Source organism: Uloborus diversus, chromosome 6 (assembly GCF_026930045.1).
Source record: "Uloborus diversus isolate 005 chromosome 6, Udiv.v.3.1, whole genome shotgun sequence".
In the NCBI taxonomy this organism is placed as follows: Eukaryota; Metazoa; Arthropoda; class Arachnida; order Araneae; family Uloboridae; genus Uloborus; species Uloborus diversus.
In genome coordinates this window covers 4,555,478-4,572,863 of record NC_072736.1, presented here as the reverse complement: position 1 = coordinate 4,572,863, position 17,386 = coordinate 4,555,478, and the positions used below count along the sequence as shown (strand labels likewise).

The window sequence follows — 17,386 nt, the reverse complement described above, 5'->3', positions numbered from 1 at the left end:
CCTCCAGCCGACATGTTGCTATATTTTTTGAGCGGGTTCCATTGGCTTTCCTGGCTGTTCTGCTGCCCATAAACGAACATTTAGACAAGGTTCAAAAAGAGAACACGGTGCCACTACTGCGTTTGCTGTGAAAACATTTTCTGATGCAAGCAGGCGTGTGCGCTATCAAACGAGATAGCGATTTTTTTGTGCTGTAGTCTGTGAGTAAATAAAAACGTAAAATGAGCAAACGTAAGTATATATCGCTCGAAGATGCAGTGAAATATGTCACTTTATCGGATGATGGACTAGTTGACGATGATGACAGTGACAGGGACAGTTGCAACTTGAGCGACAGGGAGATCAACAACGAAGAGACTAATTTCACCAACCCTGAGCCTGTTCATGTACACCTTCATTATATGCTGTATTATTCATGAAAGAGTCCAATAAAACTGTTTTCCTTCAAATTGTTTCAAATAATTAGCTTAGCGCAGGGAGTCCATATATAGGCTGTCGACGACACAGTCAATGTGTTAAGTTTTTAGGACCATAATTTTCAAAATTTTTCCAAGAAAGAGCTCCAGGACCTCCATCCCGTAAAAATTTGTCTGAAACTCTGTCTTTGAAACTTCAATTTCGAGAACTTGCAGGGGGGAGGAGGAATTGATTTCGACCTGTTAAAGAAAAAAAAATCGATCGGGACAGCCTCTGGCCTTAAGTCAATAAATATGGCCTATAATTGCATTTTTAAAGCTTTACTTTCTAGAAATTTCCGCTAAGAACCCCCCCCCCCCCATACCTTTTCCCCCTAACATCAGTTAAGAAAGCCTAAAATGGCGTTTTTAAACTACAAATTTCAAATTTTTCTGGATGAGAGCCCCGGACCCCCCTTTCTATCGGGTCATTTTTTCCTTTCACTATGCCTTCTCCTCCCACTACCAAAAATTTTTTAATTGTGCTACTAGTCATGAAATTTTTTTATAATAGCAATTAAGAAGTGAATTGATCATTCTAAGTGCCAATAGTTAGTACAAAAATTAGCTTTATGAATTCAGTTATTTTTCTGAGAATATTTTATGATTAAAAGGGCCTCGCAAAACTGCATCGCAGATGTCTACTTTTGCTCTTGTGGCGCCACTGTCCACATATAGCTAGTTTTTGGTTTCATTTACATCATTTCTCAATTATTTCATTTCTGATCTTGTTTATTGCCAGATAATTCAGGGTTCGTACGCTCCTTCAAAACTCCTCCAATACTCCTTCATTTAGGAAATTTTTTTGATGGGCCCTTCAAACTCCTTCATTTTGGTTTGAACTCCTTCAAAACTCCTTCTTTCTTAGTTAAAGACTACACAGTCTTCCTCTATGACAGTAACTTGAAATACTTCGATCGACAACTTAACTTCATCTCAAGGGCGATTTTAATGTAGTAGCTTCGTATATTTATTTTTTCATAAATATATAATTTACAAATTTATCATAGAAGTTATAAAAGTTGAAGGTGAAAATATTATTAGTTGACTAAGACATTTCATAAGCAGTAAACCATGCTTAAATGGTGCTTGGCTATTTTTTAAAGTATTATGATTATTGCTTTTCCATTCACCACACTCTCAGCTGCGAAAGTCAGTTTGTCTAATTATTATTTAAATATTTAAAAATACATAAGCAGATGTACTATAAGTGATTGTGTTAAAAAAACAATCGTTTAGCAAATCGCAGTTATGATATGTAAAATGAGTCATCCACAAGTAATGTCGTGCCTTGAGGGGGGAGGAGGCATCATACAGTTATTATAACAATATGTCTATAAAATATGACATGTGACGAGGAGTAGTAAGATTAAGTGTGACACTTCGTGACAAAGGGGAAGGGGATCAAACGTTTTGAGAAAAAAAAGGGCAACATCATTTAAGGACAGCCCGTTAGTACTCCTTCAAAATCTCATATTACTCCTTCAAAACTCTTCCAAAACTCCTTCATTTTATTTCTGAAATTGAGTACGAACCCTGTAATTGTATTATGTCTGGCGAATTAGCTGGCATACTAACTGGATGTAGCATGTTAACCAGATATCCGTTTGCATTCCAATATTTGATGAGTAATGTTCATGAACATTTGAAGAACGTCTCAAGTATTTTGATTGATAGTTTGTAATTCCAACCGAACAAGGGGCTGTGTGGATCAGCTGCGCGGGCCATATGTGGCCAATGGACTGTAAATTGGGTGCGACTGTCTGAAAACAATCCACTCTACATATGATGCATTCCAAATATGCTTGACTTATGATATTTTTTCGAGAGATCCATTCCACTGACGACTTCTAAAAATATCCGTTCTACAAACGAAATGTTATATCAGGTGTGTTCCCTATGATCTATGTACGCCATATGCTCTCAAACATTTTTTAGACAGATAATGTGTACACTCAAGCTTCAAAATTTTCATTTATAATTCAGATTCTATCATCACAATTTTAAATTTTTCTAAAGCAAAAAATATATTTATGCAATACACCAGACAGCCCCATTATCATATCCTGAGATCCCACGATGTGATAAAGGGGCTGTCTGGTATATTGTACATGTAGTTCTGCTTTAGCCCAGGCTTATGGGTGGTATGATACCAATGTCAAGGATACAGAACAACGGACCAAGTAAGATCAGCTCCGCGGGTCACATAATTGCAGACCAAAAATTTTCTTATCAAAATTTTACAAACATTCCGTGACTATTGCAAAAGATGAATGAAGAAAAAGCGTTAATGCCCAACGAAGAATTTCAGAAAAAAATGATTAGTGACTTCCAACAGAGCACCTGTTTTTAAAAAAATAAACAGTATGTTCATTCAAGTTTTCTTATGCACTGGTGTCATATATATTGAAATATCATGCAATTTTTTATACATGCTTGTCCTCGTCTCTAGAATGAAGTATTTTTTATCTATGGAACCTAGCCCTTATTTTAACATGACTATTCAGTCCTTAAGTGTACGGTGCTTTCGTGCCCCCTGCCCCGCATTAAATAAGGGACAGCTGTAAGGAATTTCACACTGCTTACAATGGATTCTAACAGGGATACCCCCCCCCCTAAGAGCAAGAGTGCATCTCCCATAAATATCATAAAGCCTCCACCAAAAGAGCAAAGGAAATATAAAGCTCAAAACACCCCCTCCTAAAAAATTTGCCATGACACCCCCCTTCCCGCTAGTTGGGCACCCCTGCATTCTAAAGTAATAGGTATGCTCTCTCTATAGTTTTTTTCCCCCAAGAGTTATATTCCACTGACAAAAAGAAATTGTGTATGTTAGTGCTTATATGATACAGTATTTGATAAATAGCAGAGATAATTTTACAGTTTTCTGTATTTTATAAAAATTGTCCATTTTTGTGAAAATTCTTTTGTTTTTTGAAAGTTAACTGAAGACGCCTAAAAATATTTGCTCTACCAGTGAAATGTTATGCGTTCCATTCACCATTGCAACTCTCAAGATACTCACTTTGTCTATGATGTACAGTGAAAACATATCGACTTAGGTGGATGTCCACTCACTGAGGTGCTATTGCCATTATTTTAATTCCTAAAGAGTTTCTGTATCACCTATTTTCTAATGTTAACATTCACATAATGAAAATTAATTCTAGTAAATAAATCTTTTAAGTTTTCTTTATTTGAAAAGTACATAATAAAGTAACTAAATTATTATTTGAATACCTTGGGAGCAATAAATCCATTATTTTTGAAAAGAGGTGAAAAAAAAGCTTCTTGTCTGTCAGGTCTGTTTAAAATATCCTGCTTTCAACATGTGAGCAGCATGTGCAAAATATGTCATGGTGCCTTCTTCTTCTTCTAGAGGACTCTCCTCAGGCAGGGAATGATTTATGGCAGAGCATTCGGGTTCCGGGCCCGGGGCACCAAAGGAAAGGGAGCACCAAATTTCTGTCACCAAATTTTTTTTAGGGACCAGTGTTCGCGGCCTCTAACTAAAGGGAACAAAAAAAATTTGTCATTTGACAATTTTTTTATTAAATGAAAGCATATTAGTCAATTGTTGGGAAGAACGATCATTTTCGCTATTGAAAAGAATTAAGTGTCCCATTCGGGGCCCAGGGCAGCAAAGAAAAGGGGGCACCAAATTTCTGTCAACAATTTTTTTTTTAGGGACCAGTGTTCGCGGCCTCTAACTAAAGGGAACAAAAAAAAATTTGTCATTTAACAATTTTTTTATTAAATGAAAGCATATTAGCCAATTGTTGTGAAGAACGATCATTTTCGCTATTGAAAAAAATTAAGTGTCCCATTCGGGGCCCGGGGCAGCAAAGAAAAGGGGGCACCAAATTTCTGTCATCAATTTTGTTTTTTTGGGGACCAGTGCTCGGGACCTCTAACTAAAGGGAACAAAAAAAAATTGTCATTTGACATTTTTTTTTAAATTAAATGAAAGCGTATTAGGCAATCGTTGTGAAGAACGATCATTTTCGCTATTGCAGAGAATTAAGTGTCCTTTTCGTACTATCATTTCTGGTGGTAAATTATCTTCATTAGTTCTTTTATCAATAGAAGGAAGTTTGACCTAAAACTAATGGATTATGAGGAGATTATGAGGACATTATAGATGAATTTACTACAAGAAAACAAAGGCAAAAATATATAAAGAATCTTTGATGCGCAGAAAGCACATTATGATTTACCTTTACCATTTGTATCATAGTTTTTCCATCTGCGACTGTAAAAAAGTTTATAACATGAAAACCATAAAATTATTTTAGATTTATATTAAATGATTTCTTTGCAAAACACCTTAATTATTAGCTTTTTTTGTATGAAATCGATATTTAAAGGTTTTCTTTCTATCAAAATAATATCCAACACTTACCTTTATATTTTTTGTGTGGTGGTGGGGGGGGGGGCACCATATCTGTCAGTGCCCAGGGCAACCAGGTGTGTAAATCGGTTCTTGCCCTCAGGTACATTTATCTTACCCTTTCCTATCCTTTTAGAATTGTACTAACAGCACAGAGTATGGTCGCTGACTCCGCTGGATAAAGGATGGAATTCTGTGAAAGAGCTTTCGAGTAAAAGATTGATTGACGGAGAAACCACAGCGTAAAATTCAGAGAAGAGGTCAATATGGAAAAATGTTGGTAGCCAAATTGGACTAGAATGGCAATTGGATTTCGACTCGTAATGTTTTCCGCAAATGTGGGTCAGGTTAGAAAGTTGTGGTCCCGGACCTGTAGACGTCTGTTAATTTCGAGCCCTGTAACTATATCCAATTTACTGCACATGTTGGCCTGTTTCATCTTCATGCTTTTGTGGACATGAATAAGAAATCAAAAGCAGCGGACTGTTTAGTACAGAAAAATGAAATAAGATGTGCAGAGGTTGGATGTTCTTGAAAATTATGCTTCAGAAATAGCTTGTCTTGATACTGGATAGTAATTTTATTTTGCACACTTAACCTTTTTTTGCCATCAAAATAGTTTCTTTGGGCATTGAAATTGAGTGTTATCTACCCTATGTTGTTACGTTTTGGTGTGCACTAATTGTTTTCATTTATTTTCAGTCATAGCCTGTACTGCATGACATCAGATTTAAAGAAGCATGGTGTTTTGATTTCTGCATCAGGTCATGCCTTTCAAATGCACGTTGATGCGACAAATTGCTTCAAAGTAAATGGGAAATGAAATGCAAGTACAATTTTCCTAAGTTATTAAGTTCAAGACTGAAAAGGTAGGGATGTATGGCTCTACAAGTCTAATTTCTGTTTTTGTGATGCCACCAGTGATAGTTAAATCATGTAATTTCTCGATTCTATTCAAATTTCCCGAAGAACATCACTTTTTGCAAAGAAAGCTTTGTTCATTTTCATATTGACAGAAACTTGAAAAGTAAGCTCACTTTTATCATAAGTGTTTAACCAATGTACTTATAAAAGAAGATGCTATTTGGATGCTGTTAACAAGTGTACCGTTAACAACTGTCATAAGTATTTAACCAATGTACATATAAAAGAAGATGCTATTTGGATGCTGTTAACAAGTGTGCTGTTAACAACTGTCATAAGTGTTTAACCAATGTACATATAAAAGAAGATGCTATTTGGATGCTGTTAACAAGTGTGCTGTTAACAACTGTCATAAGTGTTTAACCAATGTACATATAAAAGAAGATGCTATTTGGATGCTGTTAACAAGTGTGCTGTTAACAACTGTCATCAGTGTTTAACCAATGTACATATATAAAAGAAGATGCTATTTGGATGCTGTTAACAAGTGTGCTGTTAACAACTGTCATAAGTGTTTAACCAATGTACATATAAAAGAAGATGTTAATTGGATGCTGTTAACAAGTTTGTTTATTTGATGGACTACATCCTTCAGTAGTTGAGGGAAGTAACAACTAGAAGTCTTTTTTTTTTTCCCCAGTTCTCTTCCCGCTCTCAGTTTTTGAAAATGTGAGCAAAGACATTGCTAGTGAACTGGCATCTAATATTTCAGAACTTAGTGCTACTAATCAAAAGGCAGCCACAGGACTGTCTAAGACTGGACTTCGACTTTTCATTGATCTCACAATCATTCAACCAATTTATGAATTGTCCTCAGTGGTATGGAATGATACTGTCTCTACTTGTTGCAGTCTTTGTTTTTTCCCACTTTGCTTAGGAACCAATTGCAACATTGAATTCTGGGAACGTTGGCTCATGTACAATTACGTTGCTTCAAGTATGTTTTGAGGGAATAATAAAAGGCGGTGCAAGTGGGTTAAAAATGCAAATGTGACAGTGAATTTGAATTTTAATAGTTTTGAAGTAAAAAAAGGTTAGCAGCAAGCATTTTCTTTAGTAGATTGAAAAGAAGACCTTTGAAAAAGTTTGAACTATGTATCTAAACGTCTATATATGCATTAGGTTTAACAGAAAACTTTCATCATAAGTTCAATTTTCGATACCGCGGCCTCAAAATATTAGCTTTGCTAATTTTGTAACCATCTTCATAGCTGTTTCGTTGATAAAGCAGAGTATGCTAATCAAAACACACAGACAAAGGTAAGCATTCTAATGACAAACTCTAACTATAATTTATCCTAATACCAGTCTGAAGTTTCTTCAGCACAAAAAGTCACTAGGTTGTGAACTGTTTTGATTAAAATTTCCCATCACAGTAGGTATATAAATTCTTATTGAAGAAATGCTCTGCAGTATGAATTGAAAATCGAATCCAATATGAACTGAAGAATCATACTCTAATTTATGGTTTTTATTGAAGGTATTACGGTTCTGTTGATTGCCTCGAGAACATCAAATCCGTCTCTGCAAGAATCGGCAGTCAGGTGTTTTTTTTACGAACCCCGTCACTGCTCAGCAATGGCGTATTGTTCCAACATCCATGGTGACGTCAAGCAGCATGTGTGTGAATACTGTTCTAAGAGTTTTCCTGATGCTTTACAGCTGAAAAGACACAACAGAGTCCACACCGGCGAAAAGCCTTACGTGTGTGCATCTTGTTCAAAGGGTTTCTCTCAAGCTGCAAATTTAAGAAAGCACATAAGAGTCCACACCGGCGAAAAGCCATACTCCTGCGGGTACTGCCTATCAACATTTACGCAAGCTTCACACTTACAGAAACACATAAAAGTTCACACCGGCGAAAAGCCTTTTTCGTGCAGTTACTGTCTTAAAGCATTCTCTCAAGCTTCGTACGTGAAGAAACACATGAGGGTCCACACTGGAGAAGAAAAGACATATTCGTGCGACTACTGCCCGAAGGCGTTTTACGATTTGTACCAATTAAACGCACATAATAAAGTGCATACCGGCAGAAAAGGTGCCGGTTGCTCGGAGACAGTATCCAACTCCAAGTCGCATACGAGTCTGTCTCCCGGCGATACGTTTTCGTGCGATCATTGCTCCAAGGAATTCAAAACAGTTTCACGTTTGAAGAGACATATCAACCTCAATCATGGTTTGAAGCCGTACGCCTGTGAATTCTGTTCAAAGTCTTTTTCTTTCACTTCGATCCTGGAGAGACACAGGAGAAGTCACACCGGGGAGAAGCCGTACGCTTGCGTAATGTGTCCGATGACGTTTACCGAAGCGTCGACTTTGAAAAGACACATAAGGACCCACACTGGCGAGAAGCCTCACTCGTGCGACTACTGCATGAAAGAGTTCACTCGCAGATCAGAAATGGAAAGACACATGAGAAACTCTTGTTCCGTGATATCTCATACCTCAGCTAACAAATCATAGCCCTTGGGGTGAAAATATTTTTTATACGAGGGCTGTTTTTTATCAACTTCCGATGTGGTATAAAAATAAAACTAGTGAGAGTAATTAAATAAATTTATTATCAAAAGTTAGGCACATTATTAGTTACTTTTCAACGTAATCGCCATTTAATTGAGGCATTTTTCATACCTGGGTACTAGCTTCGTAATACCTTCTTCATAGAATGCCGCCAGTGATTTGAGATGGGTTTTCATGGCGTTTTTTGTAACTTAACTTGTCAGTTACGATAGTGTATAGGGCTGACCTTGAAATATCAGGAAACTGATCGGATAGGTCCGTAATCGTAAACCTCCGATTGCTTCTTACAATTTGGTCAACTCAATCAATGATGTCTTTGTTTGTGACCGACTTTCGTCCTTGGCCCCTCTTCATCATGAATGTCACCTCGTCCATCTTTAAATTTCCTACACCAATCACACTGTCACTCATAAAGCTTTCACCGTATACTCGTTTCATTCTACGGTGAATTTCTGCTGCGGATATCCCTTCAGCTTGCAAGAAGCGAATGACACTTCGCAACTCACACTTGGCGGGAGATTCTATCATGGTAGCCATGTTTGTGTGTCGCTAGATAAACTGGTAATGGCGTCGGACGCCCGAAAACGAGTGAGGTTGTAGTGGGAGAGGTGCGCAGTCGACAGCCATGCATTGCTGGCCGATGCCACTCGCCCTGCCGTCTAGCGGCACGATTGGAAGTTGAAAAAAAAAACAGCCCTCGTAGTATAAATGTCTGCTACAGCAATCATGTAGCGAAGCAGTTATTATGTGAAAGCAATGGTTCGGTTCATTGATTTTATTCATCTTGATTGAAATCTGGTGATTGTTTTTTTTTTAAAATCATTTTTACATGTTTTTCGAATCGATTTTGCCGGTTTTAAATATGCTGTCAGTTGTTATAACTACCCTTATACAATTTAAATATAACATTTTTATGCACTAATATGGCTATGAAAATTATAATTACTCAATGCAAGATTTAACACTAAACAGATATATATAAAATCATGAGAACTTAAACAGGGTTCGTACGCTCCTTCAAAACTCCTCCAATACTCCTTCATTTAGGAAATTTTTTTGAAGGACCCTTCAAACTCCTTCATTTTGGTTTTAACTCCTTCAAAACTCCTTCTTTCTAGTTCAAGACCACATAGTCTTCCTCTATGACAGTAACTTAAAATACTTTGATCGACAACTAACGTCATGACAAGGGCAATTTTAATGTAGTAATTTTGTGCATTTAATTTTCAGAAAAATGTAATTTAAAAATTGATCATAGTTAAATCATAAAATTTGAAGGTGAAAATTTTATTAGAAGACTAAGACATTTCATAAGTGAAGAGTAAAACATGTTGGTGATTGGCTTTTTTTTTCTTTTTTTCAAGTTTTATGACTGGGCTCATGAAATTGTGACAAGGGGAAGAGAGAGGGTGACAAAAGTGACATCACACAGTTATTGTAACAATATGTTTATAAAAAATTTGACATGTGACAGGAGGAGGAGTTAGCTGAAGTTTGACACTTTGTGATGAAGGGGAAGGGGTCAAATTTGTTGGAAAAGTGTGACATCATTTGGTGACAGCCTGTTAGTACTCCTGCAAAATCTCATTTTATTCCTTCAAAACTCCTTCATTTTCTTTCTGAAATTGAGTACGAACCCTGCTAAATTTTCATATGTTTTTCTCCTTCTAATGGGGTTGCATTATAGACTTTACCCTTTAAAGACCTTCTACAATCCTCTGATGTAGCAACCATTTTGTCCTGAAGCATCACTATTGGCAGATGCCACTACCACGAGAATTTGACGGCCAGTTTTCCGCTAGATGGAGGCACTTGTACTTCCTTAGATGCGAAACCGCACTAGGAGTTTTGCCAAGAGTTCTCAAAGTAAAACGAGTGTTCAATCAATCTTCATTCATAATTCAATCCAGGCCGCATAATCATACGGCATGGATGCTGTCGATTTTCTGTATCTTGACTGACAATCCACCAACTGGAGCTGGGTTCGAACCTGTGTCTTTGTGCTTAAGAAGTCACTTCCTAATCCCTCCCAGGGGTCATTTCAGCTTCAAGTTTGGTCTGATTTGCAGTCCTCTCACAAAATTCTATGCCGTAAAAGCGGCCACTTCACAAAATTTCCTATCTTAAGATTGGACCTTTTACAAAATTTCATTTGCAAAAGCAATTCGTTCCTCACCTATAAGCTCAATCCATTTGTCTGAAACATCAGTAAAAAACAACAACCTCCAGCTTCCAAGTCACTCCTAGTGAAGCCCTTTCGAACAAAAGGGAGTTCAATAAAGTAAGACAAAACAACGTTAGAAGAAGCACAAATTTGTAAATTACTGCAGACACGTGTTTCGGCGTTACAGGGAACGCCTTTTTCAATGCAAAAAATAATGAGCTTATGGATGAAAAGACATCCGACAAAAAGGGAGTTCAAGTTAGATTTGTGATAGCTAAATGTGCTCTACATAATATGACAGGATCTTTTTCACAAAAATATGTTTAAAAAATATCTGGAGAAAAAGTCCATGGAAATCTTTTTTTTAATGCGAACCAAAAAATAATAACCTTGATCAACCGCTGAACACGACGACAAAACTAAATTTTAAAAAGACACTACAGGTTATTAACACATTTCTAAAGTTTAGCATATATACTCAGGGCTGGATTTAAGGGAGGGCAGGCGGGGCTACTGCCCTGAGGCCTCCACAACAAAGGGGCCCCCACAGTAAAATTTTTACAAAATATCCTAACTTTCACGGGTCAGCAAATTTTACGTTTTTTCTCCCCTATAAATTATAACAATAATAATATAAAACTAGTATGTTGTGGCCATCACGAAACTTTCTTCTATATTTTTCTTTTTTTTTCTGATCCCTCCCCATGCTTGACGAGGAAGCAATATTCCCAACAAAAACAAAATTACACATGCAAAAACTTGACGACCATCCAAATGTCTGAATTATTGCAAAAGCAAAGCAAAGAGCGAAATTTGAAAGTTATTTTAAAAGCCTTGCTTGAATTAATTACAAATATTTTATTTGTTAACAAACATAAGATGGCAACAGTTAAAAATTTTAAATCATTGAAATAATATTTCCGATCATTTCCATACAATTAAAATCACGAGAAATAAGCAGACGACAATCTATTACGATTTATCTTTCTTATTGTTATTGCTGTTTTGGCCACTAGAGGGCGCCTGTGATGCAGGGAGTGTTATTGCTGCTAATTTGATAAGTGTTTTCTTACTATAATTTTTCATTATTACTGTCTAGTTTTAGGTTTTTTTACTGCACTTTATCATGTAATTTAGTTTTATTGTGTTTTGGGGGCTCATTTTAGCTGTTATTGTATTCTTGAAGTGTTTTTGCATTTTTTGGAGCTAAGCCTAACATGTGGTGATCTCCTGGTTTTTGATCTTGTGTGCTTTATTGGGTGTAGCAACTCTTTATTTACTGCTGTTTTTAGTATTTATTCTGTGTTTTTTTGCATTTTTATCTTTCTGTTTTGCCAGGGGCGTAGCTAAGGGGGGGGTTTTGGGGACAAAACCCCCCCCCCGAAACGTTAGTCTCAAAAAAAAAAAAAAGAAGAGAAAAAGAAGAGAGAAGAGAAAGAAAAAAAAGAAGAAAAGGAAAAAATTCCAAGTGATTATATATATATATATATATATATATATATATATATATATATATATATATATATATATACATATATATATATATATATATACATACATATATATATATATATATATATATATATATATATATATATATATATATATATATATATATATATATATACATATATATATATATATATATACATACATACATATTATATATATATATATATATATATATATATATATATACATATATATATATATATATATATACATACATACATATATATATATATATATATATATATAAATATATACATACATATATATATATATATATATATATATATATATATATATATATATATATATATATATATATATATATATATATATATATACATACATACATATATATATATATATATATACATACATACATATATATATATATATAATATATATATATATATATATATATATATATATATATATATATATATATATAAAAGAAGTAACCCCCCCCGAAAGTCGGGTCCAGCTACGCCACTGTGTTTTGCCTTTTGGAACATAATTACTGAGTAGAAATGGGTGTTATATGCATTATGAAAGAGGTAAAGAGTGGGAAGGGGGACAGGTGGATCTCTTGTGATTTATGTCATATGTTCTGCCTGTATAAGGGGGAAAATGAGTCTGTTTTTGAGGAGGATTATATTTGCACTAAATGTGCTGAACTCTCAGACTTAAGACTTAAGATGCTAGTTTTGGAAGCCCAGTTAGCATTAGGGTGTAGGCCAGTTGTAGAGGGTATAAATGTTCCAGAGATTCAGGGGGAAGTTTCAAATGAGGAGTTAGATTGGGAAACTAAGGGTGTAATTTTGGGGGACTCTATGGTAAGGGAGGTGGGTAACACAGTTGGGAGAGTAAAGCGTAAGGTGGCTAGGTGTTGTTTACCAGGGGCTCGGGTAAAAGACGTTAATATGGTTGCTGAAAAGAAGGGAGTATTGAATAAGGAGGACATGGTTACTTTGTGGGTGGGAACAAATGATGTAGGCCACAGTAAAAATGAGGAGTTTTCTAGGGAATGGGAATCCCTGTTGGATAAAGCAACCAGCTTTTCGACGAATGTCCAAGTGGTTGGTTTGCTTCCCAGGTATGGAGTGCATAGGAGCTGGCTAAATCAACGTGCGAGGTGTATGAACTTGCTACTGAAGTCAATTTGCGAAAAGCGCAGTATCAGGTTCATTGATGTATGGAGTCATTGTAAACGGGATTGGATTGCTAGGGATGGCCTGCATCTGAGCTCTACAGGGGTCAAAATGGTTAGTGGATTAATTTTAAGGGATTCGGAGTCAAAAAACTAAGTTGGAATGGGGGGCATGGTTCAAGCATCAGGTATCGAGAGAATGAAATTTTTTCGGGTATTGCTAGAAATGGAAATAAAGTGACGAACAAGAGTAGTAATGTTAACAATTGTAATTTAGGAAATTTCAGGGTGTTAAATAAAAGCAACTTAGGCATGCTTAAAGTTTTCTATACCAATGCTCGCAGTATTAGGAACAAGATGGATGAACTGAAAAGCATAGTTATGGATGAGAAGTTGGATGTTATTGGAATTACAGAGACATGGGCTACCGAATCTGATGCAGAGTTATTACATATTGCTGGGTATAATTTGTTCAGACAGGATAGAGTAGGTAAAAGAGGTGGTGGGGTCTTATTTTATGTTAGAGACAATTTTATTTGCAATGAATTGGTCATAAATGATAAGCCTACTGATATTGATATGGTTTGGCTGGAGTTGATGAGCAGTAAGGGCAAAAAGCTACGCTTTGGAAACATTTATAGGCCACCTAATTCAAACCAGGGACAAGATGAACAGATGTACCGTATTATTAGTGACATGTCCAGTAAGGGATCCGTTATCATAATGGGGGATTTCAATTTTCCGGGTATTGATTGGAATAATTTTTATCCTGGTAATGGCAAAGAAGAGGAATTTTTAAAAGTAATTGGTGACTGTTTCTTAGATCAAGTTGTAACTCAGGGAACTCGAGAGGAGGCAATTTTGGATCTAGTTTTTTGTGACATAGGTAGTTTTGTTCAGGGATTGAGTGTAGGGGAGCATATTGGAGATAGTGATCATAACAGCATTAGATTCCGGGTTAAATTTGAAGTGTGCAAAGATGATAATTTTAGGTTTGTGCCCAATTTCAGAAACACTGATTTTGTTGCACTTAGGCAGAGCTTGAAAGAGGTTTTTTCGTCAGGGTTGGAAAATAGCGACGTAGATCAGCAGTGGACGGAATTTAAGGATAAACTTGCTAAAACCGTTGGGGACTATGTTCCATTTAGGAGAAAAGGTGTTAATACCAAAATTTGGCCTATGTGGTTCTCCAGGGAGACTAAAGAAGCTCTTAATTATAAGCAAGCCACTTTTCGTAAGTTTAAAGAAACTGGTCAGAGTGCGGAGAGGCTCCAGTATGGTAAGGCAAGGCGAAATTTTAAGTATTTGGTACGGATTCAGAAAAGGGAATTGGAGCAAAGGCTGGCAGATAACATTGATGGGAACCCTAAGAGGTTTTTTGCTTACGCTAATTCTGGGAAAGCTCGAAACAATCAAATTGGGCCTTTGGTTGATGAGTATGGAAATTTAATCCAAAACGATAGGGATATTGCAAATGTTCTGAATAACTTTTTCTCCAGTGTGTTTAACGATAACTGTATCTCAACAGTTGACACTAACAAGACACAAGCTATTATACAGCTTGAGGATTTTGTATTTTCCAGGGAGGAGGTTTTATTTCATTTGAAAAAGATTAAAGCAACTAAAGCTCCGGGACCAGATAATATTTATCCAAAAATTTTAGTTGAATGTGCAGAGGAATTAGTGGATGTTATTTTGAATATTTTCAATGCTTCTTATAACTCGGGGACGGTGCCAGAGGACTGGAAACTGGCTAACATAACGCCACTCTTCAAGAAGGGGTCTAAAGGTATTGCTGGGAATTATAGACCTGTAAGTTTGACTTCGGTGATTTGTAAGATTTTCGAAACTTTGATCAAAATTAAGATCATGAAGTTCTTAGAGACTAATAGTCTGTTGACTAGTTTGCAGTATGGTTTCAGGAAAGGTAAATCCTGTACTACTAATTTATTGCATTTCTACGACAAGGTTACCTCAGCTTTAGATAACAAAAAATGTGTGGATGTTGTTTATATTGACTTTCAAAAAGCTTTTGACAAGGTACCGCATGTTGCTCTTCTCAGCAAGTTAGCTGACATTGGAATAGGAGGAAAAACTTTACTTTGGGTTAGAAATTGGCTTACTGGTAGGAAGCAAAGAGTAGTTGTGAGAGGAAATCATTCTAATTGGAGTGATGTTTTAAGCGGGGTTCCTCAGGGATCAGTTTTAGGGCCTCTTTTGTTTATTATATTTATGAATGACATCAATGAAAATATTTCTGGAAGCATGAATTGTTTTGCTGACGATGTAAAAGTTATGGGGATTGTCGAAAATGAAGAACAAGTAAAACAGCTGCAAGAGGATTTAGATCATATTACTAAGTGGGCAGATAAATGGGGTATGGCAGTTAATGTAGGGAAATGTCAAGTGCTACACTTAGGTCATGGAAATAAGCGTATGAGATATCATTTACAGGGTTCAGTCATAAATCAGGCAGAAAATGTTATGGATCTGGGTGTCTTTATAAATCAGGACTTCAAGTTTAGTCAACAGTGCAGTACTGCTAGTAACAAAGCCAACAAAATGCTTGGGTTCATCAAGAGATCTATTTCAAACAAATCTAAGAAAGTTCTTCTGCCTTTATATAGGAGTTTAGTAAGACCTCATTTGGAGTATGCTGTTCAATTTTGGTCGCCTTATCTGAAGAAAGATATTTTCGTATTGGAAAGGGTTCAAAGAAGGGTAACTAAATTAGTAAGGGGACTCTCAGATTTAGATTATGATACCAGACTTAATAGGCTTAACATGTATAGCCTGGAGCAAAGGAGAGTCAGAGGGGACATGATTCAGTTATTTAAATTTATCAAAATGAAAGATGTAAATGGATTAAATTTTTGTGGGGAAAGCAGGACAAGGGGTCATTGTTTTAAGCTATTTAAATCTCAGGCTAACTTGGAAATCAGGAAAAACTACTACTTTAGCAGGGTCGTGGGCACTTGGAATAGCTTACCGGAAGAGGCGGTAATGAGCAAGGGAGTGGATAGCTTTAAGAGGGCCATTGATCTTCATTGGGGACTAATTAATTGACTAGGACCAGCCTAGCTGGGCCCAGAGCCTGTTGCTGGTCGTCACATTTGTATTTGTATTTGTGGCCCAGAGCCTGTTGCTGGTCGTCACATTTGTATTTGTATTTGTATTAATAAAAATATTTTTATTCGCAAAAAAATAATGATAATAAAAATAAATCAGCACCTCTTGGCGCGATTGGCGCCAAAATTGAACCAAAGCCTGTTTACATATGGATTCACATATATTCCAAATTTCAACCAGAACGTTGCATTACTTCTTGAGATAGAGCACTCACAATGGAAAAAAAAATAACGGGCGATTGCGCTACTCCCTTTCTAGCTGTTGACACCAAAATAAAATCAGCTTTTATACCAACTAAGGGCTACTTGCCGATAAATTTTTATTTCATTCCGTTCATTATTTCTTGAGATACATCAGTCACAATTGACGACAAAAAACGTTGTATAGCTCAACCCCCGTTTGAGTTATTGACACCAAAATTGAATCAGCACCTGTTCCTGTTAATGGCAACATATGGACCAAATTTCGTTTGATTCCGCCAGTTACTTCCTGAGGAATAGCATGCACGCGTAACTCAAAAAAACGTCCCATTGCTCCACCCCCCTAGGAGGAATTCGCGCCAAAAACCAATGGGCACAAGTTCACATAGGGGCACATATGTTTACCAAATTTCGTTCGATTTCATGCTGTAGTTTTTGCTGTAGAGCGGCCACAAAAAAACTGGTCACACACAGACGTGACACACACACAGACAGACAGACATTTTCCAAAAATAGTCGAAATGGACTCAGCACACCTCAAAACGTTCGAATCCGTCAAAATTCGAAATTCGAAAATTTGCACGAATCCAATACCTTCTTCTATATATTAGATATAGAAGAAAGTAAAAATAAATATCAGTAACTTCAGGATGTATTTACTATTAAAGTGCTGATCGAAAATATCGGATGTACACATATATATCAAAATATTCGGATCTATATCAAAGTACCGAATATATTTTGAAAATATTATCTTTTTGAATCCTGATTAGGAGCCTCCACTCCTTCGTTGCCCCGGATACACCACACTTCCAAATCCGGCCCTACACTACCTATAGAGATATTATCCAAATTTAATATTAAAATGCATAAATAATTGAGTATATTAATTCATATTGCCCTTCCGTAGTATATATCCAATGTCCTTCTTCTCTTAGTTCCCTTTGA

The 17,386-nt window shown here is 36.2% G+C and overlaps 1 protein-coding gene across 1 annotated transcript in view; it reads left to right on the top strand.

The window, feature by feature from the left end:
• The first annotated feature begins 221 nt into the window (after positions 1-221).
• The window catches only part of LOC129224164 (zinc finger protein 431-like), a 51,798-nt gene continuing 34,633 nt past the window's right edge, over positions 222-17,386 (top strand). The window contains exons 1-3 of the mRNA XM_054858581.1: positions 222-406; positions 7,250-7,313; positions 7,432-8,049. Of these exons, the coding sequence (XP_054714556.1) occupies positions 222-406; positions 7,250-7,313; positions 7,432-8,049 (867 nt within the window). The remainder of the gene's footprint in view (positions 407-7,249; positions 7,314-7,431; positions 8,050-17,386) is intronic.